This window comes from Pan paniscus, chromosome 4 (assembly GCF_029289425.2).
Source record: "Pan paniscus chromosome 4, NHGRI_mPanPan1-v2.0_pri, whole genome shotgun sequence".
Lineage (NCBI taxonomy): Eukaryota > Metazoa > Chordata > Mammalia > Primates > Hominidae > Pan > Pan paniscus.
This window is the reverse complement of record NC_073253.2, coordinates 44190855-44215289: the sequence shown is the minus strand read 5'-3', so window position 1 is coordinate 44215289 and position 24435 is coordinate 44190855. Positions and strand designations below refer to the sequence as shown.

Here is a 24435-nt window from a genome sequence, read left to right as displayed (position 1 = left end):
AATGGGCTGGGCATGGTGACTTACACCTATAATCCCAGCACTTTGGGAGGCCAAGGCGGGTGGATCATGAGGTCAGGAGATTGAGACCATCCTGGCTAAAACAGTGAAACCCCATCTCTACTAAAAGTACAAAAAATTAGCCGAGTGTGGTGGTGGGCACCTGTAGTCCCAGCTACTCGGGAGGCTGAGGCAGGAGAATGGCGTGAACCTGGGAAGCAGAGCTTGCAGTGAGCCGAGATTGTGCCACTGCACTCCAGCCTGGGCGACAGAGCAAGACTCCATCTCAAAATAAATAAATAAATAAATAAATAAATAAATAAAATAATAATAAAATAAAATATAGACTAATGATCCTGTGCTTCAATGTCATTGTGGTTATGTGCTGATGTCCATAAAACATAAGTTATAAGGGACTCTTCACAAATACACTCCAGACAGAAGGGTAAACAGAAATGACTGACAAGACAGTGCCATTTCAGACATACTTCCCTTAATTATCAATACTTGCTAGAAAATGGAGTTTGACATTATTTACAATTATACCAATATTCACAGAGGCCAACTGTCACAGGCATTAAGGGCACACCAGGGCCAGGAGACCTCATTTCAGACTTCCCAAATATTTTTATATTTTAGCTATTAAGATCAGTTACCAGAGCTAAACTTGTTCTTAACAAGCAGAATTTTTATGTCCATTCAAAGAGTCTCTTACACCTTTCTGGGCCTATTTACTTGCAGAGAACAGTAGAAACTGTAACCAGGCTCTTCATATCATGCATTCACATGTGATGTCCAATCTTCATATGCTGTCCAATTTCTTTAAGATAAATGGAGTGACTCGCAGCAGGGCCACGTAGATGAGAAAGTTCTGTATGGAGATCATATCCTCGTGCATCTTCCGTTTCATCTCCCTGAGGTCCAGCTTCCGGGAAAGGCCCCCAATCCGGAAGATCAGCTGCCTCGCTCTGCTCTCCCTAATGGCCCCCTTACACCCGGAACTAGGCCTATCCCCTCGCCCCAGCTAATTTTTGTATTTTTAGTAGAAATGGGGTTTCGCCATGTTGCCCAGGCTGGTCTTGAACTCCTGGGCACAAGGGATCTACCCGCCTTGGTCTCCCAAAGTGCTCAGATTACAGGCATGAGCCACCACGCCTGGCCCAACATGGCTATTATTTTTTAAAGTGCTAAATTATGGCCGGGGGCTGTGACTCACGCCTGTAATCCCAGCACTTTGGGAGGCCAAGGCGGGTGAATCACGAGGTCAGGAGATGGAGACCAGCCTGGCCAACATGGTGAAACCCCATCTCTACTAAGAATACAAAAAATTAGCTGGGCGTGGTGGCAGGCGCCTGTAATCCCATCTACTCAGGAAGCTGAGGCTGGAGAATCACTTGAACCCGAGAGGCAGAGGTTGCAGTGAGCAGAGATCACGCCACTGCAGTCCAGCCTGGGCAACAGTGCGAGACTCTGTCTCAAAAAAAAAAAAAAAAAATTACCTGGGTGTGGCAGCGCGTGCCTATAATCCCAGCTACCCAGGAGGCTGAGGCAAGAGAACTGCTTGAACCCAGGAGGCAGAGGTTGCATGGAGCTGAGATGGCGCCACTGCACTCCAGTCTGGTGACAGAGTGAGACTCCATCTCAAAAAAAAAAAAAAAAAAAAAGTGCTAAGTTACATCTAAGTTTCCTATTTTTGTTTAAAAAACTCCTTGTAGTGGGTTGAATGGTGGACCCCAAAATGATACATCTGTCCATCTGATATGCGTGAATGTGACCTATTTGGGAAAACAGTTTTTGTAGATGAAATTAAGGATTTCCAAATGAGATCATCCTAGGTTAGAATGGAACCTAAATCCAACAGCAAAAGTCCTCATAAAAAGAAGGGAAGAAGACAGAAAAGAAGACCACAAAGACAAAGGCAGAGATAGGAGTTATGCTGCCATAAGCCAAGTAATACCTGGAGCCACCAGCAGCTGGAAGAGGAAAGCAAGGATTCTCCCTTGGAGCCTTCAGAGGGAGGTGTGGCCCAGCTGACACCTTGCTCTCAGATTTCTGGCCTCCAGAACTGTGAACAGAAATATTTCTGTTGTTTTAAGCCACTAAGTTTGTGGTAATTTGTTACAGCAGCTCTCAGAATCAAATACATTCCCACACCCCTTATTTATGTGTATGTGTGTGTATGCATGTTTGCATGAGCACTGAGAGAAGTATACCATTATTAACATTGGTTAGTTCAGGGGAATGAGACTGGTTACTGAAGGCTGAGAGAGTATACGTGTGTGTATATAAATTGAGTGTATTTAAATTAAGTATATGGAAGTAAATTAAGACTACAATGAGATACCACTACCTCCCACCAATATGGTTAAAGATAAAAGGACTGATAATACCTAATGCTGGTATGGAGCAATGGAACCTTCCTTTATTGCTGGTGGTAAAATGGTATGGTCATTAAAAACAAAGTAAAACAAAAACAACAAAAATGCAATTGTTTGATGGTACCTACTAAAAAATGTGTGTATGTGTGTGTATAGACACACACCCTATGACCCAGCAATTCCATTCCTGGCATATACTCAGTAGATAGCGTGTTTAAGACCATCATAAGATATATAAAAATGTTACGGTAGCATTATTCACAACAGCCCCAAAGTGGGAGCAATTCAAAGGTCCATGAAATGTAGAGTAACTAAATTATGGTATATTCATATAACAGAATGCTACACAACAGTGAAAAAGGCTGAACTGCTGCATAGCAGCAAAATAGAGAATTCTTTTAGACATAATGTTGAGCAAATCAAGCTAGGCTCACTACAGCACATACCGTGTGATCCCATTTACAAAAAATTCAAAAACAGGCAAAACTAATCTATGGTGATAATCAGATGGGAGGCATTATCTAAGAGGGTGCTGGAAATGTCCTTTATTGTGATCTGAACATAGTATTCATATACGAGTCATTGAAATATACATTTCAAATGCTGGCTGTTTATTATCATTTCACTGGGATAAATGCCCAAGGAGTTAGTTTTCAAAGAGATGCTATTTAGAATTTATGGAAATTTAGAACTTACTGTATTTTCCCAGATTTTCTATAATGAGCAAGCATTGCAGTTTGAGGGTTTGAAAGGTTGGTAGAGACAAAAACTGCATAAGCTGCATGATTATTTCTCACACTTCAGATGCTTACCACCTTTATGATTTGCCATATCATGTATTTTAAAAAATACATTTTTTTCTTTTTTTAGATGGAGTCTCATTCTGTCACCCAGGCTGCAGTGCAGTGGTGTGATCTCAGCTCACTGCAACCTCCTGGGTTCAAGTGACTCTCCGGCCTCTGCCTCCCGAGTAGCTGAGATTACAGGCACCCATCACAATACCTGGCAAATTTTTGTATTTAAAAATACAGCCAGGCTCGGTGGCTCACGCCTGTAATCCCAGCACTTTGGGAGGCCAAGGCTGGCGGATCACCTGAGGTCAGGAGTTCGAGACCAGCCTGACCAACATGGTGAAACCCCGTCTCTACTTAAAATACAGAATTAGCTGGGCGTGGTGGCTCATGTCTGTAATCCCAGCACTTTGGGAGGCCAAGGTGGGTAGATTGCCTGAGGTCAGTTCAAGACCAGCCTGACCAATATGGTGAAACCTCATCTCTACTAAAAATACAAAAATTAGCTGGGCATGGTGGTATGCTCCTGTAGTCCCAGCTACTTGGGAGGCTGAGGTGGGAGAATTGTTTGAATTCGGGAGGTGGAGGTTGCAGTGAGCTGAGATCGCGCCACTGCACTCCAGCCGGGCGACAGAGTGACACTCCGTCTCAAAAAAACAAAAACATACAATTTAAAAAATTTAGTCTTAGCTTTTCAATATGAGGGATTAAAATATATTATTTTAGTCTGCTCAGCATCCATTCTCCCTTCCTTTTGGCAAAGAACCCTAAATTTTTTGGGGGATGATATAGTTTGGCTGTGTCCCCAACCCAAATCTCATCCTGAATTGTAGCTCCTATAATTCCCATGTGTCATGGGAAGGACCTGGTGGGAGGTAATTGAATCATGGGGGTGGTTACCTTCATGCTGTTCTCATGATAGTGAGTGAGTTCTCAGGAGATCTGATGGTTTCATAAGGGGCTTTTCCCCTTTTGCTTTGCACTTCTCCTTCCTGCCATCATGTGAAGAAGGATGTATTTGCTTCCCCTTCTGCCATGATTGTAAGCTTCCTGAGGCCTCCCCAGCCATACACAACTGTGAATCAATTAAACCTCTTTCCTTTGTAAATTATCCAGTCTCGAGTATGTCTTTATTATCAGCATGAGAACGGACTAATACAGGGGACCACCTACTCCTTACTAGAGTTGGTTTTACCATCAACTTGCCCTCCTCTTGCTGAGGGATGGGTACCTAACCCATGTAACTTCAGTTGGAGGCACTCCAAGTGACATAAAAACTAAATATACATGTCAGAAGTTCAACCTGATATCAGCACTGTAAGAAAAAAAAAACAAACAAAAAAACACCTCATAACACCTACTCTTAAGATACCTGAAACTGTTACAATTCCTGACCTTTCCAAAGCCTTGAGTCCTCAACTTTTCCATGACTCTGGAGTCTCTCATTCTTTCAAATAAGATTTTTATCAGTAAGTTCATTAATCTGATCCTGTTGCTTGCAACCAAAAATTCCAATATATCATGAAATCAGGTTAGATGTGGTTATATTACTTCAAGTATATACTAACCCATTTCCCGTTTGCCCCAAGAATACTCTTGCCTCTAATCTTAATGTAACATTATATACATTTCCATTATATTAGGATTAGAGACAAGTTCTGTTTAGAAATAACTCTAAGAACAGTTTGTGTATTTTCACATTGAAAATTAATTTGCGTCAACCTCAGAGTGTGTTTATGTAAAATTAAATGAGCGCTGGCAGCCAGCTGCACTTTTTTTTTCTTTCTTTTTTTTTTTTGAGACGGAGTCTCACTCTGTCGCCCAGGCTGGAGTGCATGGAGTGCAGTGGCATGATCTCAGCTCACTGCAAGCTCCGCCTCTCGGGTCTGTGCCTTTCTCCTGCCTCAGCCTCCCGAGTAGCTGGGACTACAGGCGCCTGCCACCATGCCCGGCTAATGTTTTGTATTTTTAGTAGAGACGGGGTTTCACCATGTTAGCCAGGACGGTCTCGATCTCCTGACCTCGTGATCCACCCACCTCGGCCTCCCAAAGTGCTAGGATTACAGGCGTGAGCCACGGCGCCTGGCCACTTTTTTTTTCTAAACAGGAAATGGGTTAAATACGTAACTCTGTATGAAATATCCATTCATAAGCTACCCTAACAGCCCCCTTGAGTGGTATAAGGCTACAGCCTTTGACCAAAAAAAAAAAAGTATTTGACAAAAACTTATGTCATGTGATATATGTTCATAAAAGGCAAGTATTTAATAGGATTATGTCAATTATAGCCAGGCTGGTAGGTAAATTTCTTGTAAATACCAAGGCTCAGCCAGACTGCTGCAAGGAAGTGTTCCGGAACTTATGTACCAGCAAGCAGTCTTGTCCAAGTGGTAAAACAGCAAGAGTAGTATGTGGAATGGAAATTCAGTTTGTATGTTTTTTTTTTTTTTTTTTTTTGAGACAGAGTCTTGTTCTGTTGCTCAGGCTGGAGTGCAGTGGTGCAGTCTCGGCTCACTGCAACCTTTGCCTCCCAGAGTCAAGAAATTCTCTTGCCTCAGCCTCCCAAGTAGTTGGGATTACAGGCGCGCACCACCACGCTTGGCTAACTTTTGTATTTTTAGTAGAGACGGGGTTTCACCATGTTGGCCAGGCTGGTCTTGAACTCCTGACCTCAGGTGATCTGCCTACCTCAGCCTCAGCCTCCCAAAGTGCTGGATTACAGGCATGAGCCACCACGCCCGGCCTTGTTTTTTATTTATTTCTTTCTTTGAGATGAAGTCTTGTTCTGTCACCCAGACTGGAGTGCAGTGGTGCAATCTCGGCTCACTGAAATCTCCACCTCCCGGGTTCAAGCGATTCTCCTGCCTCAGCCTCCCAAGTAGCTGGTATTACAGGCACACACCACCATACCTGGCTAATTTTTGTATTTTTAGTAGAGACGGGTTTCACCATATTGGCCAGGCTGGTCTTGAACTCCCGACCTCGTGATCCACTCGCCTTGGCCTCCCAAAGTGCTAGGATTACAGGCACCTTTTTAAAATTATTATTTTGAGACAGGGTGTCACTTTGTCACCCAGGCTGGAGTGCAGTGGCATGACCTTGGCTCACTGCATCCTCAACTTCCCAGACTCAAACCACCCTTCCACCTCAGTCCCCCAAGTAGCTGGGACTACAGGTGTGCACCACCACATCTGGCTAATTTTTGTGCTTTTTGAGGAGATGGGGTTTTGTCATGTTGCCCAGGCTGGTCTCAAACTCCTGGCCTCAAGCGATCCTCCCACCTCAGCCTCCCAAAGTGCTGAGATTACAAATGCGAGCTACTGCACCTGGCCGTGTATTTCTACAAAAGTTATGTTATAATCAAATTTGAAAATCTCAACTTTTCCAAGCAAATGATCCAATAGCAGGCTATTTATAAACTTTTAATGTGCATTAGTTACTGCTATGTAAAAGTTTTTTTAAGAAGTGAAGGTGTGAAAAAAACAAACCTGTAGTAAGTTTCATATCTTTTGGAAATTTATAGGGAAGTACATTTGAGCATACACATTGTCATTCTCCTTTTCTCAGTGACAGTTTTATGACTTGGCCATCTCTAAAGATAATATATTCCAATATGTAATTGCTATATAGCAAATACATTAGCTGATAAAGTTGTAGGAGGCAATGTAATAAATGTTCTTACTCAGCTTTGGTCTAACAGATAACTATGACTGACAATTTCGTAAAAATAACAGACCAAGTGTTTTTAAGTTGAGAGAGAGAGAGAGAGAGAGTGTGTGTGTGTGTATGTTTTGAGACAGGGTCCCACTCTTATCACCCAGGGTGGAGGGCAGTGGTGCAATCTCGGCTCACTGCAGCCTTGACCTTCTGGGTTCAGGTGATCCTCCCACTTTAGCCTCCCAAGTAGCTGGGACTACAGGCGTGCACCACCACACCCACCTAATTTTTTTTTTTTTTTGGTAGAGATGAGGTTTTTCTGTGTTGCCCAGGCTGGTCTCAAACTCCAGAGCTCAAATGACCCACCTGCCTCGGCCTCCCAAAATGCTGGGATTACAGGCGTGAGCTACTGTGCCCAGCCTATATAAAAATTTTTTTAAGTTTTTGGAAAATGTCAGAAATCAACGTTTCCTTTTAGCCCTATTTTCAAAAACTGGCTAGTTTGATAAATGGATCACAATTTCTTACACATGCTACTAATAGAAGAGGCATTCAAAAATAAATGACTGATGGCCGGCTAGTAGATAACTTGAGATCAGGAGTTCGAGACCTGCCTAGCCAAGATGGTGAAACCCCATCCCTACTAAAACTACAAAAAATTAGCCAGGCATGGAAGTGGAGGTTGCAGTGAGCGGAGATCGCACCATTGCACTCCAGCCTGGATGATAAAGCGAGACTCTATTTAAAAAAAAAAAAAAAGTAACTGATAAAACTGACCACAGTGTATCTTGGGCAGTAATGGCTGCTACTTCTCATTTTCAGCAGGACTTAATGAAAATTGCTAATGATAACGCACTACCTCCTCTTAAGAATGATGCAAAATACGATTTTTGATGTTTAAAGGGAGGGTTCCATGGAGTTTGGTATTTTCCAAATTATATTCTAAATCTGGTACTATCTCACCTAATAATTTTATCTTTCTTTAGCAACAAGCCCTAAGAATATCCAAACTAAATAAAATCATTACATGAATTTACTTTTTAAAATTATTCTCCTAAGGCTGGGCATGGTGGCTCATGCCTGTAATCCCAGCACTTTGGGAGGCCGAGGTGGGCGGATCACCTGAGGTCAGAAGTTCGAGACCAGCCTGACCAACATGGAGAAACCCCATCTCTACTAAAAACACAAAATTAGTCGGGCGTGGTGGCTCATGCCTGTAATCCTAGCTACTCGGGAGGCTGAGGTGGGAGAACCCAGGAGGCAGAGGTTGCGGTGAGCCAGTATCACGCCACTGCACTCCAGTCTGGGCAACAAGAGTGAAACTCCGTCTCAAAAAAAAAAAAAAAAAAATAATAATAATTAAAATTATTCTCCAGGGATGGGCATGGTGGCTCATATCTGTAATCCCAGCACTTTGGGAGGCCGAAGCAGGCAGATCATTTGAGATCAGGAGTTTGAGACCAGGTTGGCTAACATGGTGAAACCCTGTCTCTACTAAAAATACAAAAAAACTAGCTGGGTGTGGTAGTGCACGCCTATAATCCCAGCTACTTGGGAGGCTGAGGCAGAATTGCTTGAACTTGGGAGGCAGAGGTTGCAGTGAGCCGAGATTGTGCCACTGTACTCCAGCCTCAGCAACAGAGCAAGACACAGTCTCAAAAAAAAAAAAAAAAAAAAAAAAAAAAAGCTATTCACCTGTATTTTCCCTTAATATCCTATAATTGACCTGTTTCCCTCTTTATAAGTTCAGCTACTTTTAGTTACCTTAACTATACCACATGGTGGTGTCATGATTGCTGTCAATGTATTGCATATATATATATATATTACAATATACCACATGATAGGTGTCAATATACTCCAACAATTAGACTTAATTTTCTTCCTCGCCGATAATTTTTCCACCTGCTTTGAGGAAACATCTGGTCATATTGCAGTTAAAAATCAAACCTCTTAAAAATAAATTTATTTAATTAAATGCCATAAAAATTAGTCAAGAATGGCCAGGCATGGTGGCTCACGCCTGTAATCCCAGCACTTTGGGCAGCGGTGGAAGGTGGCTCACTTGAGCTCAGGAGTTGGAGACCAGCCTGGGCAACATGGCAAAACCCCTATCTCTACCAAAAATATAAAAATCAGCCTGACGTGGTGGCATGCGCCTGTAGTCCCAACTGCTTGGGAGACGAGACTGAGGCAGGAGGATCACTTGAGCCCAGGAGGTTGAGGCTGCAGTGAGCCACGTTCGTGCCACTGCACTCAGCCGGGGTGACAAGGCGAGATCCTGCCTCAAGAAAAAAAAAAAGTACTAATGATTGATTACATCCTAGAGATCTTCCTTATTCTAATATCCATTTTATTTTGGAAACGTAGCTTTCCCTCGATTTGTAAGAATTAAAAGGTCTAAAGTTCTTCCATTCCACAGGATAAACTAAAGAAATTATTCATTTAAAAAAAAAGGCAAAGAAAAGAGCTTAAAGCATGAAAAGTTTTTTTGTACTTATGGCTTATTAGTCTGTGTAGAAATTCTGGAGACAGAATTACAGAAACCAGGCCCACAAAGAATCTTTGTGGTACAATCAGATTTCTTTATTATTTTCTTTTATTAGAATGTAACTTAAGCTACTTAATTTTTGCCTTTGTGACTACCATCATAGAATATTCTGAAGACTAAAGTTAACCAAAGATCCAGAACAATGTTTTAATTTAATGAAAAATCTAGGCTAATATGAAGATAGAAACTCAGGCTAAAAAACTTCAGCCGGGTGGGATGGCTCACGCCTGTAATCCCAGCTCTATGGGAGGCCAAGAAGGGTGGATCACCTGAGGTTAGTAGTTTGAGACCAGCCTGGCCAACATGGTGAAACCCCGTCTCTTCTAAAAACACAAAAATTAGCCGGGCGTGGTGGCGGGCGCCTGTAGTCCCAGCTCCTCAGGAGGCTGAGGCAGGAGAATCGCTTGAACTCAGGTGGCGGAGGTTGCAGTGAACCGAGATGGCACTACTGGGCTCTAGCCTGGGCGACAGAGCAAGACTCTGTCTCAAAAAAAAAAAAAAAAAACACCTCACAAAAACCCAAAAAACTTCCTGGTTGTCGAATTCAGTATTAGACACAAAAAATTCTAGCCTATTTATGGGTGGTACCACTGGTAAGAGACAAATCACAAGATATTATATTAGGCTAACTTCAAGATCTGTCCATTCAGATAGTGGTTGACATATTGGGTGATCAGAAAAATTTGTTAAATTGCATTATGTGAAAAATCAAGTATTTGTAGAATACTTTAAGTTATTCTATTTACTACTACAATGGCATTTTTATTCTCTCTGACATAGTTTTGTGTTTACTTCAGAGTGCAGCAAGGTCTCAAACCTTAATTTCTCTAGGTTACATATTTCCAAATTTATAACTACCATCAAGACTCAAGTTTTAGAAGAGGCTGAGAACAGAAAATATGGTACTCATTCCAAAAAATGTTAAAGCTATAAGTAGAACTGAGACCTCAGTTTACATCCACTTAGTTTCTATTCCAGTGGTTTGAAGTATCTGTTGTAAATTGTTCAAGCAAGCTTTGTAAGTTGATTTTTTTTTTTTTTTTTTTTTTTGAGGCAGAGTCTTGCTTTGTTGCCCAGGCTGGAGTGCAGTGGTGCAATATCTGCTGACTGCAACCTCTGCCTTGGGTTCAAGTGATTTTCCTGCCTCAGTCTCCCGAGTAGCTGAGATTACAGGCATGTGCCACCACACATCTGGCTAGTTTTTTTTTTTTTTTTTTGTATTTTTAGTAGAGATGAGGTTTCATCATGTTGGTCAGGCTGGTCTCAAACTCCTGACCTCAAGTGATCCGCCCGCCTCGGCCTCCCAAAGTGCTGGGATTATGGGCATAAGCCACCGCACCTGGCCCTTTAACTTGATTTCAAAGCAAAATTATACAAATGGACCCTAACTTCTATTATATATTTAAGTTTACTTCAAAGATCTACTTTATCCTTATCCTTAGAAACTGTGAGGAAAAAAAACTATGTTAACAAAGCTGATGACAAAGATTCTTTATTATATAAGAGATCCTATTATCTGATCATATTACCTAATAAATTATATATGAATATTCAATAATAAAAATAATGTTTACCAATATGTCACATGCATGGTTAGTGTTTTATTCTTTGAAGATTGCTTCTAAAACATCGCACTAAGTAAAGCTGAAAGGATAAAGTTTAAAATAGTTTTTAAAGGATAAGTTATAACATATGTAATGACTGTCCACTCTACAAAATCTTGATCTTAGAGCTTATGATACACCCAGTTGGCAGTAGCACCCAGGTTTTCCAAATAGCCAGTCATCACTTTTCTCTTGTCTGCATAGACTTCTTCTCATTAGCTGCCTTCTGCTTTTCTTGCATGATCTCAGAGTCCCTACAATGAGGGAAAAGTCTATAAGTTGTTACAGAAAAACCAATTATATATTCTCACTTGTTTTCTACACATAACCCATTCAGTGTATTAGAAGACAATTTAAAAGAGGATATAAACTTTTTTGTCTTTCCATTTTCATGGCTGGAGACAAAATGGAAAGACAGACTGGAAAGGCTTTGAAGTCAGATCTTATTCTGAATACCATCTCTGTTATCATGACCTTGGGCAAATAACCTCAAAGCCCTTTCAAAATCCAGGCAATAGGTATCAAGGTTGTTACAAGGAATCACTATGAATATATAAAAGTGTGTGACATTAGGCAGCTACATGTAGAAATAATAGCTATTACTCTTGGTTGTTAACTAGTTAATTCATTCTAATTTTTTTCCTTGAAAGAAGAGGCATTTAAGAACTCTCCTAGGTATCCTAACTGGTATCTACGACTAGAACATAGATATTATGGAGGATTTCAGTTTCTTACAAGCAAAAAAGCCCAAAAGCTAGTCACTAAAACTGGATTACAATAAAGAAAAGCTGGATGTTCAGGGTACTTTTTTTTTTTTTGAGACGGAGTCTCGCTTTGTCGCCCAGGCTGGAGTGCGGTGGCACGATCTTGGCTCACTGCAACCTCCACTTCCTGCTTGCAGTTCTTCTGCCTCAGCCTCCTGAGTAGCTGGGACTACAGGCATGCGCCACCACACCCGACTAATTTTTGCATTTTAAGTAGAGACGAGGTTTCACCATATTGGCCAGGCTGGTCTCGAACTCCTGACCTTGTGATCTGCCTGCCTCAGTCTCCCAAAGTGCTGGGATTACAGGTGTGAGCCACCGCGCCCGGCCCTTAACCCTTCTCATCTCCAGTCAAACTGACACATGCCATATAAACTGTGAACTATGACCAGACTACCTGGGTTAGGTGATTCATGAGTCCATGGACCCATATTTTAAAAATAGGCTAAACGGCCATGCATTCAACATCTACTGTGTGTCAAGCACTCTACCAGCTCTGGTTAAAGTCCCACAACTCTGACTTATTAACCTCATGTTTCAAATTTTTTAATTATTTATTTATTTTTTTGAGACAGAGTCTTGCTCTGTTGCCCAGGCTGCAGTGCAGTGGCACAATCTTTGCTCACTGCAACCTCCACCTCCCTGGTTCAAGCGAGTCTCCTGCCTCAGTTTCCCAAGTAGCTGGGATTACAGGCATGTGCAACCACGCCCACCTAATTTTTGTATTTTTAGTAGAGACAGGGTTTCACCATGTTGGCCAGGCTTGTGTCGAACTCCTGGCCTCAAGTTGATCCGCTCGCCTCGGCCTCCCAAAGTGCTGGATTTACAAGTGTAAGCCACTGAGCCTGGCCTGTTTTAACTTTTTGAGGAAATGCTAAACTGATTTCCACAGCCATGATGGTAAGATATTTCTGTAAAGCCAATAGCAAAAACAAGGGAATAGAAGAAAGGCAAAATAGGCCAGTGGCTCACACCTGTAACCCCAGCACTTTGGGAGGCTGAGATAGGCGGACCACCTGAGGTCGAGAGTTTGAGACCAGCCTGAGCAACATGGAGAAACCCTATCTCTACTAAAAATACAAAATTAGCCAGGCATGGTGGTGCATGCCTGTAATCCCAGCTACTTGGGAGGCTGAGGCAGGAGAATCACTTGCACCCGAGAGGTGGAGGTTGCGGTGAGCTGAGATTGCGCCATTGTACTCCGCCTGGGCAACAAGAGCGAAACTCCGTCTCAAAAAAAAAAATAAATTAAATAAAAATAAAGAAGAAAGACAAAATAACACAGCTACAGGCTGTTCTGCCTATAAAGTAGCCAATATTTATTTCTTTACTTTCCTAATAAACTTGCTTTCACTAAAACAAAAACAAAAACATAGCTATAAAGAAATGAAGTATAGTGGAAAAAGAACCATGACAGTTACTTCTCTATTTGAAACCAAGCTCTCTTGTGCTTGCTGTGTAACTTTAGTAATGTTACTGAAGTTCAGAGCCTCAGTTTCCTATTCTACAGATTAGTACTAATACCATTTTTCAGGGTTATGATGAATAAAGAATAATGTATATAGAATGTCTAGCATAGAATTTTATAAGGAGTGCATATCTGGTAAACAATGACAATTTCTGAACCAAGCTAGACTAGGTTCTCCAATAAAAATACTATTGCAGGGTCACTGATTCATACCATGTTCATTTTTACTCTAATGTGAGTAAACAGAAATTGAAGACAAAGCTTATCACTTTAATAATAAATGTTAGGGCCGGGCATAGTGGCTCACACCTGTAATTCCAGCACTTTGGGGGACTGAGGTGGGCAAATCACTTGACCCCAGAAGTTCAAGACCTGCCTGGACAACATGATGAAACCCCGTTTCTACAAAAAATATAAAAACTATCTGGGCTTGGTGGTGTGCCCTTGTAGTCCCAGCTACTCAGAAGGCTGAGGTGGGAGGGTCACTTGAGCCTGGGAGGCAGAGCTTGCAGTGAACCGAGACTGTGGCACTGCACTCCAGTCTGGGTCACAGAGTAAGACGCCATATCCGGGAAAAAAAAAAAAGGTGTCAGGACCTTTGCCTTAAATTAAGGTCTTTAATCTCATTTATCAATGACTCTTAATAGTGGCTGCACATTAGAATCACCTGGGAGCTGTTTTAAGTTCAGTTTAAGGTATAACTGGGTGTGGTGGGAGGCTGGGGGAGGGATAGCATCAGGAGAAATACCTAATGTAAATGATGAGTTGATGGGTGCAGCAAACCAACATGGCACATGTATATCTATGTAACAAACCTGCACGTTGTGCATATATACCCTAGAACTTAAAGCGTAATAATAAAAAAAAAATTCAAAAAAAAAAAAAAGGGTATAACTGGACCAGCGTGGTGGCTCACGCCTGTAATCCCAGCACTTTGGGAGGCCGAGGCGGGTGGATCACTTGAGGTCAGTAGTTTGAGACCAGCCTGGCCAACACGGTGAAACCCAGTCTCTACTAAAAATACAAAAATTAGCTGGGCATGGTGGCGGGCGCCTGCAATTCCAGCTACTTGGATTGCTGACGCAGGAGAATCGCTTAAGCCCAGGAGGTGGAGGTTGCAGGGAGCCGAGATCACGCCACTGCACTCCAGCATGGGCAACAGAGTAAGACTCTGCCTTTAAAAAAAAAAAAAAAGGCATAACCTAAGTACAGTAAAATTTACCTAGGGTGCTTTTTAATGCTCGACCTCTGACCAATTAAATCAGAACTGGATGAAAGATAAATGTTTGAGCATAGAGATATCCCAATTACCCCGATTTGATCATTACACATTGTACACATAAAGGTTTTTTTTTTTTTTGACGGAGTCTCGCTCTGTCGCCCGGGCTGGAGTGCGGTGGCGCGATCTCAGCTCACTGCAAGCTCCGCCTCCCGGGTTCACGCCAGTCTCCTGCTTCAGCCTCCCGAGTAGCTGGGACTACAGGCGCCCGCCACTGCGCCCGACTAATTTTTTGTATTTTTAGTACGGACAGGGATTCACCGTGGTCTCGATCTCCTGACCTCGTGATCTTCCTGCCTTGGCCTCCCAAAGTGCTGGGATTACAGGCATGAGCCACCGCGCCCGGCCGGAATTTCACTCTTGTTGTCCAGGCTGGAGTGCAATGGCGAGATCTCAGCTCACCGCAACCTCCGCCTCCCAGGTTCAAGTGATTCTCCTGTCTCAGCCTCCCGAGTAGCTAGGATTACAGGTGTTCGCCACCACAGTTGGCTTTTTTTTTTTTTTGAGACGGAGTCTCGCTCTGTCACCCAGGCTGGAGGGCAGTGGCACGATCTCGGCTCACTGCAAGCTCCGCCTCCCGGGTTCACGCCATTCTCCTGCCTCAGCCTCCCAAGTAGCTGGGACTACAGGCGCCTGCCACCTCGCCCGGCTAAGTTTTGTATTATTAGTAGAGACGGGGTTTCACCGTGTTAGCCAGGATGGTCTCGATCTCCTGACCTCGTGATCCGCCCGCCTGGGCCTCCCAAAGTGCTGGGGTTACAGGCGTGAACCACCGCGCCCGGCCACACACTTGGCTAATTTTGTATTTTTAGTAGAGAAGGGGTTTCTCCATGTTGGTCAGAATGGTCTTGAGCTCCCAACCTCAGGTAATCCACCTGCTTCGGCCTCCCAAAGTGCTGGGATAACAGGTATGAGCCACCACGCCAAGCCAGTTTCTTTTTGTTGTTGTTTTTTTGAGACAGGGTCTCACTCTGTCACCCAGGCTGGAATGCAATGGCAGGATCTCGGCTCACTGCAACCTCCGCCTCCCAGGTTCAAGTGATTCTCCTGCCTTAGCCTCCCAAGTGGCTGGGACTACCCAGCCCACATACAGGTATTAAAATATCACATGTACCCCCAAAATATGTACAACTATTGTAATTCAATTTTTTAAAAAAACAAAAAATCAAAACTGAGCATAACGCAAGGCTTGAGTAGCTGTCAAGGTTTCCCAGGTGATTCTAATGTGCAGCCAGGATTGAGAACCCCTAACAAGCCACACTGAAGCACATGCAGTCAGTTATTTGCTTAACCTCCAAGTTCCATATGGACAAAATCATTTGAGAATAAAATTAAGCTTTGATTAGCTCTTTTAGAAACATGAGTGTACTTTTTTTTACTTAAGCTGCAGTCTAAAGTATTTCTGTAGCAGTTTTACATTGGCACATATAGTCATATATTAAGGCTATGTACATGAATTCTCTCCAATGCAATGGATCTTCAGAAATCAGCACAGCTAGCTATTATGCATATACTTTTTTGTATCTTCTTGAGAACTATTATCATTATATATTAATAATTGAGTCCCTTGTCATTCAGAGTAGTTTGGGTAGGCTGTCTACTTTGAAAATGTTGTAACTCTAGCACCTCACAGTGTTTTGCATATAGAAGATGTTATTTTGCTGAATAAAGTTTTTTTTTTTTTTTTTTTTTTTTTTTTGATACAGAGTTTCCCGCTTAGTACCCAGGCTGGATTGCAATGGCACAATCTTCACTCGCTGCAACCTCCCCCTCCCGGTTTCAAGCGATTCTCCTGCCTCAGCCTCCCAAGTAACTGGGATTACAGGCATGTGCCACTACACCCAGCTAATTTTGTATTTTTAGTAGAGATAGGGTTTCACTATGTTGGTCAGGCTGATCTCGATCTCCTGACCCCAGGTGATCCACCCACCTTGGCCTTCCAAAGTGCTGAGATTACAGGCGTGAGCCACCGTGCCCAGCCTATAAAAAGTTCTTATGGTTGTGGAGGAGCTGCATGAGTCTCTGTGAAACAAATAATAGCTTCAGAGCTTTACGTTCTTTATCTATATGTTGGGATGTCTACCCCACGTGGTTTTAGTCCGCCTGGCACAAATCATTAGGCCCTGTTCTACCAAGGGCTTAACAAAATGCTTTCTGTTCCCCAAAATGAGGCCTTCTTTTTTTTTTTTTTTTTTTTTTTTGAGACAGGGTCTAACTCTGCCATCCAGGCTGGAGTGCAGTGGTGTAATCGCAGCTTACTGCGGCCTTAACCTCCTGGGCTCAAGCGATTCTCCCGCCTCAGCCTCCAGAGTAGCCGAGACCACAGCCATGTGCCACCATGCCTGGCCAATTTAAAAAAATATTTTGTAGATACAGGGGCTGGCTATGTTGTCCAAGTTGGTCTGAAACTCTTGGCTTCAAGCAGTTCTCCCGACTCTCCCAAACTGCCGGGATTACAGGCATGAGGCAACACACCCAGCCCAAAATGTTGCTTCAATCACAACGTCAGTGACTTTAGAATTAAATTAGTACCACGTACCTCTGCTTTCTCTGAGAGGCAGTCAAGCTATCCTCTTTCCTCTTTCCCTTGCTAATTTCCTGGGTTTTCTTCATGTTTTTCTGGCGGGCAAGTTCTCGTTGATTTCCACCTACAAAGTCAAACAGTCATGCTCTTTTCCCATCTCCAAAATTATTAATAATTCCAATAAACAGGCCTTATTTAAATGCATCTTTAGTTTGTGTTTTAATAGATAAACTAGCAGAGTAACAGATTGATGGTGCTCCTAGATCTGACAATAAGGAAGTGGCTTAAACACTTAAAGACTTAAGAGTATTATCATACCAATCTAGGTGGTCACTAGCTATAAATACCAGATATTTTAAAACAGATATTCGAATCTTGGGCCGGTATCCCAAAATAAGTTCTGGCTTTTGAGGGGAGTGGGTGGAAGAGAAAGCTAGATACAGAGATCACAAGTTCAGCCCATCACTTGAGAGTTACCTTTATCCCCATGCAGAGGCGGAGAGGGGTGGATGGAGACTGAACAGATTGAAGGTAAGTCTGCGAAAGGCAGTGTGGGCCTTTACATCCTTATTCTAGCCACAACCCTGCAAGGTAGGCTTCATTGTTTTCATTTTGCAGAACAGACTGACCTAACACCTAGGACTGGTACAAACGAACATCAAATTTAGGACTGGCTCTAAAGCCTCCTGTTTATTCGGCTATTACCTGCGAGCGCCAAACAAAAGAACTAGGGAGGCGACTCACTGGAGTTCCCGGTCCTCATTAGACCTTAAGACTTGAGGCATCAGCTATAAAGTACCTCCAAACAAGGACCCTCCTGGGGCGGCCGTGTCCACATCTCCGGGGTGTGTTCTTTACCGCACAAACTCGCACCTGAGGGGCAGGCACCCGTCCGGCCTGAGAAGCCGGACCGGAACCACCCGCGAGCTCTCTCTCTGCCGACTGAAGCGGGGATCCCCGCACTGCGCGACCTAGGGGGATTCTCCAGCCGGACTCCGCCTCCCCAGCCCGCCGCGCCTCAGCGCTAGGCTCCCACGCCGGCCGCTCGCCGCCGCTTCCCACCCCCGTCTGCACACTCACGGGCCATGCCGACCACCAACGGAGCCTGGAAGAGAGCAACTCGGAAAAGCAACGGCTCTCTGGCACTCTGGGATACCGTCACCACCGTTGACCGGGAAGGCTGAGCCCTCGTGGGCCCTCCGCCCGGCTGCGCCTCCGCTCTGCTCCGCCAACGGCCCCGCCCGCTGGAGGCCCGACAACAGCCGCCGGCATGGCCGGCGCGTCACTGCGCTTGCGCGGCCGGGGCTGGGCCGGGGCTCCGAAGCTCGGCCGGGGCTCCGAGCTTGTTGAATTACATTTCCCTCATGCTACATTAGCACTAATTTTAAAAGGGATTGGTACAATATGTATATCTCTATTATGTGATAAGTTAAGCTGTTGTATTCTGAAATTTAAAAGCATTATTTTCAGTGAAAAAAACCACACAAATAGAAATGTGTACAAAAAACTCACTGAATGATATTTCTTTAATAGTAAAGGCACAATATGTCAAAACCTCCTCTTTCCTTTTTGCAACGATGTAGAACTGCAAAGTTAGCTAATGTCATCTCCTAATTAAACAAAATCAACTGTGAGAAAATTAAACTGATTGCTTCCCAATTATGGTTGAGCAAACACTCAGTTTGTCCCTATTTCATCTCCTGCTTTAGATCTTTGAGAAATTTCCCATTGTTTTGCTTCCTTAGATTTACAGGGAAGAATATCTTAATATTCTTTAATGAACTTGCATTTGTAGCATCTGTACTAATGTTACATCAACTAGGCCTTATCCATACATATTTATAACTTAAAATATTCTGCACAAATATGATATATTTTAAAGTCTATACCTCTTATAAGTATTATCTTTTCTGCTGAAATTCAAGGCTATCAAATAAGTGTATGTTTTTAGAGTTGTACAGTGAGATTTGAAAGCAGTCATGATATAATCACTGTAATTTTTTAAATTAAATGGTGGCAGATAGGCCAGATAAATTGCGGGAAAGGGTCAGATAAATGATGTTATGAATGAGGTAAACTTTTATCATATTTTGTATTATTTGTTATCTATGCTTCTGTTTACATAGCAGGATGACTCTATTGCATTCTGTCATTAACACTGATTTGTCCATATCAGTGCAAGTGAAATCTGCCCTACCCTAAATGAACCAGTTATTTCTAACGTACACCATCAAGAAAAGGTTATGTCTATCAACCTTCATTACATATTATATAGAATATACACAGTATACATTCTAGATATATGAAGTCTTTGCATACATCTGAATTATGCGTATGAGTATACATTTATATATACTTATATATCATATGTTTAAGATATACATTTCTGAGGATCCATATATGTCAGTGAACATGTACTCAATGAACTTTCATTATTGTGCAAACATAAACAGTGCAGTGTTATGGGATATTCCAACCAATTATAAGATCAAATCTCTTCACTTATTCTATTTGTTTTTGTTGTTATTGATGTTGCTTTTTGAGACGGAGGAGTCTTGCTCTGTCACCCAGGCTGGATGGAGTGCAGTGGTGTGATCTCAGTGCACTGCAACATCCGCCTCCTGGGTTCAAGCAATTCTTCTTCTTCAGCCTCCCAAGTAGCTGAAATTACAGGTGCGTGCCACCACACTTGGCTAATTTTTGCATTTTTAGTAGAGATGGGTTTTCACCATGTGGGCCAGGCTGGGTTTGAACTCCTGACCTAAAGTGATCTGCCTGCCTCGGCCTCCCAAAGTGCTGGGACTACAGGTGTGAGCCACTGCATCCAGCCTCTATTTGTTCATTTTTATAAGGCAATTTCTCACTCAAGATATAGAATCCCTTTTCTTTTCTTACTTCATTATTTTTTTCTAGAAGCCAATGTTAAAAAGAGAAGTATATTAAGAGACACTTTAAAAAGATGAGATTTACAAAAACATCTTGATAATAAGAAAAAAACCCATATGTCATTTATATCTAAATCAATCAGATACCTTTAAGGCTTGTCTCATAGGATCCTATAACCAGGGTTTTTAAAACTGCTTTATATTAAGAATAGCTAAGAAATGGGAACTTAATCTGCCTTCCTTTTATGAATTCTACACCACAGCCAGTATGAGCTGAGATAATATTAGATACTCTTAATGTTATTGTTCCTGCACCTCATATTCATGAAAATTGCATAGATATTTAGAGAAATCTACATTCCACTAAACATCTATTTATCTATTTATATATGTATTTACAATTTTTGCATTTAAGAATATGCATGCATTCACTCAATGTGATATAGTTAGGCTTTGTGTCCCCACCCAAATCTCATCTTGAATTATTATCTCCGTAATCCCCACCTAGCAAGGGAGAGACCTGGTGGAGGTAATTGAATCATGGGGGTGGTTTGCCCCTTGCTGTTCTTGTGATAGTGAGTGAGTTCTCAGGTTATCTGATGGTTTTATAAGGAGTTCTTCCCCGCTTTGCTCGGCACTTCTTCCTGCCACCTTGTGAAGAAGGTTCCTTGCTTCCCTTTCAACTTCTGCTATGATTTCCTAAGTTTCCTGAGGCCTCCCCAGCCATGCTTAATTGTAATTCAGTTAAACCTCTTTCCTTTATGAATTACACAGTCTCTGGCAGTTCTTTATAGCAGTATGAAAACAAAGTAAAACAGCATGTTTTGACATGTCCGTATAATTTGGTTGACTCACCTGGCCCCTTGCAGTTTGGTATAAATTGTAATACAATTTCCATGTTTATTTATCTCTATCAAATAATGAAAACATGGCATCTGCATTCAGAGATAAAGTTTCTCATTTTTATACAGGCACAAGTTTTACCTAGTAAATAATGTTTAAATAACTTAAAACCAAGTTCTAGTTATACTATCTATTACTCCAATTTGGTCTCAATAAATCACATGAAAGGAAGGTAGATATTGTTATTTTCATCTAAGAGGAAACCCAGTTTGAGAAAAATGAAATAACTTGCTTAAGGTCACAAATCCAGTAAGTAGTGGAGGCTAAACTGAAATCAAGGTTTTCAGGCTCCAAATTCTCTATTTTTGAATGTTATATAACTCAACCAAGTAAATATCATATATTAAGGTAAAAAACATCTTTCACACTTTTATACTACTAAACTCTATTACAATTCTCTATAGAATAACACATGGACATTTTAGCAGTTCTGTAAAACATCAGAGTAAAAGCTTTCCACCTGTAACTCACTGTCAACTGAAAGACAAATTTTACTCTCTTAAAAATAGAAGAAATATCATTTGCAAGTAGAAGAGACAATGATGCACTTTTTCATTTTCTTAACTCAACTGGAATTAAAATTATATTAACTCATCATTTTTCTCTTTCATATCACAAATAACTTATTCTGCTTCTCACTATTGTAATGTGTTTTCTTAAAGTCTAACAACTCTTTCACTTATTTGACAACATTATATTAGAGTTAAAGTTAAAAACATTTTTTTCTTTTGATGTTTAAAAATACAATACAAACAATGGAAAATGGAATTTGCATGTCATTGTACATTGCAGACTCCAAGTGGAATTTGCTAATCACAAATTCCAATAGCATATATATTCTTATATCTCTAGTTGTTAAACTGATCGTTAATAATTAAACTTTTCAAAAATATAGTGTATATTTTAATTATATAAGAATATGTAAATTTTGGATGCAATTAATATTTAAACCATTAATCTGCACTTCAATAATACAGAGTTGACTCTTTTGAGATAAAAGTCAGCCAGGATTACAAACTCTAGTAGTATTTTTTAATAAATAAAAAATATTGAAGAAATAGCTTTGTTTTCCAATCCCTAGTTTTCTTCATTTGGTAAATAAATGTTTGCTGAACATGTATAAAATGTCAAGTATTGTGTGTGCTTTGATAGTTATGTATAAGCATGAGATATGAACTATTCATAGAATATTAATCTTTTTTGCATATTTGCTTATTTCATGTTCTTTTTTCAGTAAGACTTTGTGCCTTATAATTGCATATAACCCAACAGAATGAAATAAAATAAAATTAATTAGATGAGGACATCAAAATGAAAGAAAAATAAAAATTCTTTGAAACCAGGGACTAAGTTAGTATACAAAGTCCATGCCAAGAAGAATTAGTTTCTAGCAATGTATTCCACATGTGGCTCTAAGTGTTCTATCCACAAATAGAAAAAAACAGACACAATTACATGATTCAGATCTTCCAGAAGTTAAATGAACATACACACAATTGTTTTGTTCAATAAAAGGCAAAACTATTCCTTTTAGCTGCATAATAAAAAAATCTCTCATTATTCTTTTTCTAAGATACTGAAAATAATGGCCATCAACAATAACTTTAAGTAAATAATCTGATGTTTCACAGAATATTTTCTTGTAATTTCCCCCTCTGAGTCTTTGTAAGAATATTTTGTAAAAGCACTTCTGTAAGATCTGAATTTTGTGTGGTTGAGTATTAATACTCTATGCAGGTCTGGCTTCATTACAGGAAGAATTTCCAGTATCCAGAGAAAATGGCTGGCCCATAGTCCTTCTGGCATGCCTTCATAAATGCTGCTTATTTTCACTAACCTCTCCATCTGTACTGAGTGGCAGTATGTTTATGGTTATTTCCCTCGAAAAGAGACTAAAGTTCAGAGAGCCTTTATTGTGTGTTAATTGCAAATCCTACACTAAAAAAGTCTGCTAAACCTGGGCTAGTAATGACGCAAGCATGAATCAAAAGGCATCTCACCTTTGCTCAGAGGGAAACTTCAAGGAATCCTTGAAGTCAAACATCCCTTCAAAGACTGTTAAGACACAAATGAATAGGGATTGGGCCCCAAAATTCTGAATCAGAGCATTACAGGATGTAAATCTCATGGAGAAAAGAACACATACGTCCGGCAGAGTGGGATAGGCACATATAATTCTAAACAGCACATAGTTTGAGATTTACAGTTAAATAGTAGAGATGACTGAGAATATTGTTGACCCAGGGCAAGGAAAATTTTGTCATTGGGCACAATTGAGAATAATGAATTTATAATAAGCTGGATTCAGACAATTCTGTATCCTAACCCATGAATGGATAAACCAGAGAGTGGGACTAATAAAGTGTTCACAGATTGCATATTTTATTTGGAAAACTATCAAGGATAATTAAAGGGGCAAGAGATTAGCTAAGATATAATTGGTTCTGGGAACAAAAGCAATAGAGTTCCATGAAGCAAAGAGCATTCATGATTTGGGTGAAGCGGGGCATTCACCCAGAATAAAAGACTTGCTAAGTTTGCTCAGGTTACATCAGGGACACATGTAATACAGGTGGTTAAATAGATGGGGGGTTAATGCCCATAAATTCTTAGTCCAGCATTCTCATGATCACAGGAAAAGTAAGAAGATATTGTCCTATTTATGTGAAAACTGGCATGGAAAAGGGAGAAGCAAAAGAGAAAATTTTACAATCCATTAATTAGTTTCATTAGCTTACGATATACTCACATATATGCATCATCAAAATTCTGGAAAATTAGGCCACTACTAACACAGCTTCCAATATGATGGTAAAGCAATAGTTCATCAAGATAAAAAATAACTTAGTATATAAATTTCTCAGATACATTTTATATTTTTAGTCAAAGAGCCCACACAATTGTTTTATGTTGATACGGAAAAGACAGTGCTGACCCATTTCTCGTAAAATGAGAAACTGGAACTTTTCTTTCTTTCTTTCTTTCCTTCTTTCTCTTTTTTCTTTTTCTTTTCTTTTTTTTTTGAGACAGTTTCTTGGCTCACTGCAACCTCTGCCTCCCAGGTTCAAGCAATTCTCCTGCCTCAGCCTCCCAAATGGCTGGAATTACAGGCAACCGCCACCACACTCAGCTAATTTTTGCATTTTTAGTAAAGATGAGGTTTTGCCATGCTGGCCAGGCTGGTCTGGAACTCTTGGCCTCAAGTGATCCACCTGCCTCGGCCTCCCGAAGTGCAGGGATTACAGGCATGAGTCACCGCGCCGGGCCAACTACAAACTTTCTTCTAGAACACATAACATTAAAAATAAAAATGTTAAAATTAATGATTTATTTATTTTTACTGCACAGTTGAGTTGATGTTAATGTAAAGTAAATTCTTAAAAGATACAATCAACAAGTAACATTCCTTTTGAAAAGTATGCTTGTCCTAGATTAGTGTTTGCTACTTACTCGTCAGTTCTAATCACCAAGTTATAATTATATGTTCGAGAAATTTGGGGGGGAAATTTCTGTGAAGGATCAATGGGAAGGTGCCAGAGAAGACAGGGAGAGCCTTTGGATTTTGATGCAAGGCTGAAATTTGTGAATGGAAGTAGGACGTGCAGGAAGGCCCTCATATAATAGGGCAGCTCTG

At 41.1% G+C, this 24435-nt stretch overlaps 2 protein-coding genes across 3 annotated transcripts; both read right to left on the bottom strand.

Annotated features, from left to right (window-relative positions):
• Positions 1-791: 791 nt before the first annotated feature.
• Positions 792-24084, bottom strand: LOC100983684 (small EDRK-rich factor 1). Of its 2 annotated transcripts, none has more exons than XM_034959985.4 (3): positions 18094-24084; positions 17029-17137; positions 792-2062 (listed from the first exon to the last, which is right to left on the bottom strand). In XM_034959985.4, exons 1-3 carry the CDS (start codon positions 18098-18100, stop codon positions 1846-1848), a joined length of 333 nt encoding a protein of 110 aa, XP_034815876.1. In that variant the 5' UTR covers positions 18101-24084; the 3' UTR covers positions 792-1845. The 2 variants fall into 2 exon arrangements, with proteins under 2 accessions (XP_034815876.1, XP_003806813.1); XM_003806765.5 differs by lacking the exon at positions 792-2062 and adding an exon at positions 10851-11232 and having other exon boundaries at positions 18094-18310.
• LOC112439852 (mitochondrial import receptor subunit TOM5 homolog) lies at positions 800-1744 on the bottom strand. The gene is made up of 2 exons (XM_055113095.2): positions 1730-1744; positions 800-1021 (listed from the first exon to the last, which is right to left on the bottom strand). Exons 1-2 carry the CDS (start codon positions 1742-1744, stop codon positions 800-802), a joined length of 237 nt encoding a protein of 78 aa, XP_054969070.1.
• Positions 24085-24435: the final 351 nt, after the last annotated feature.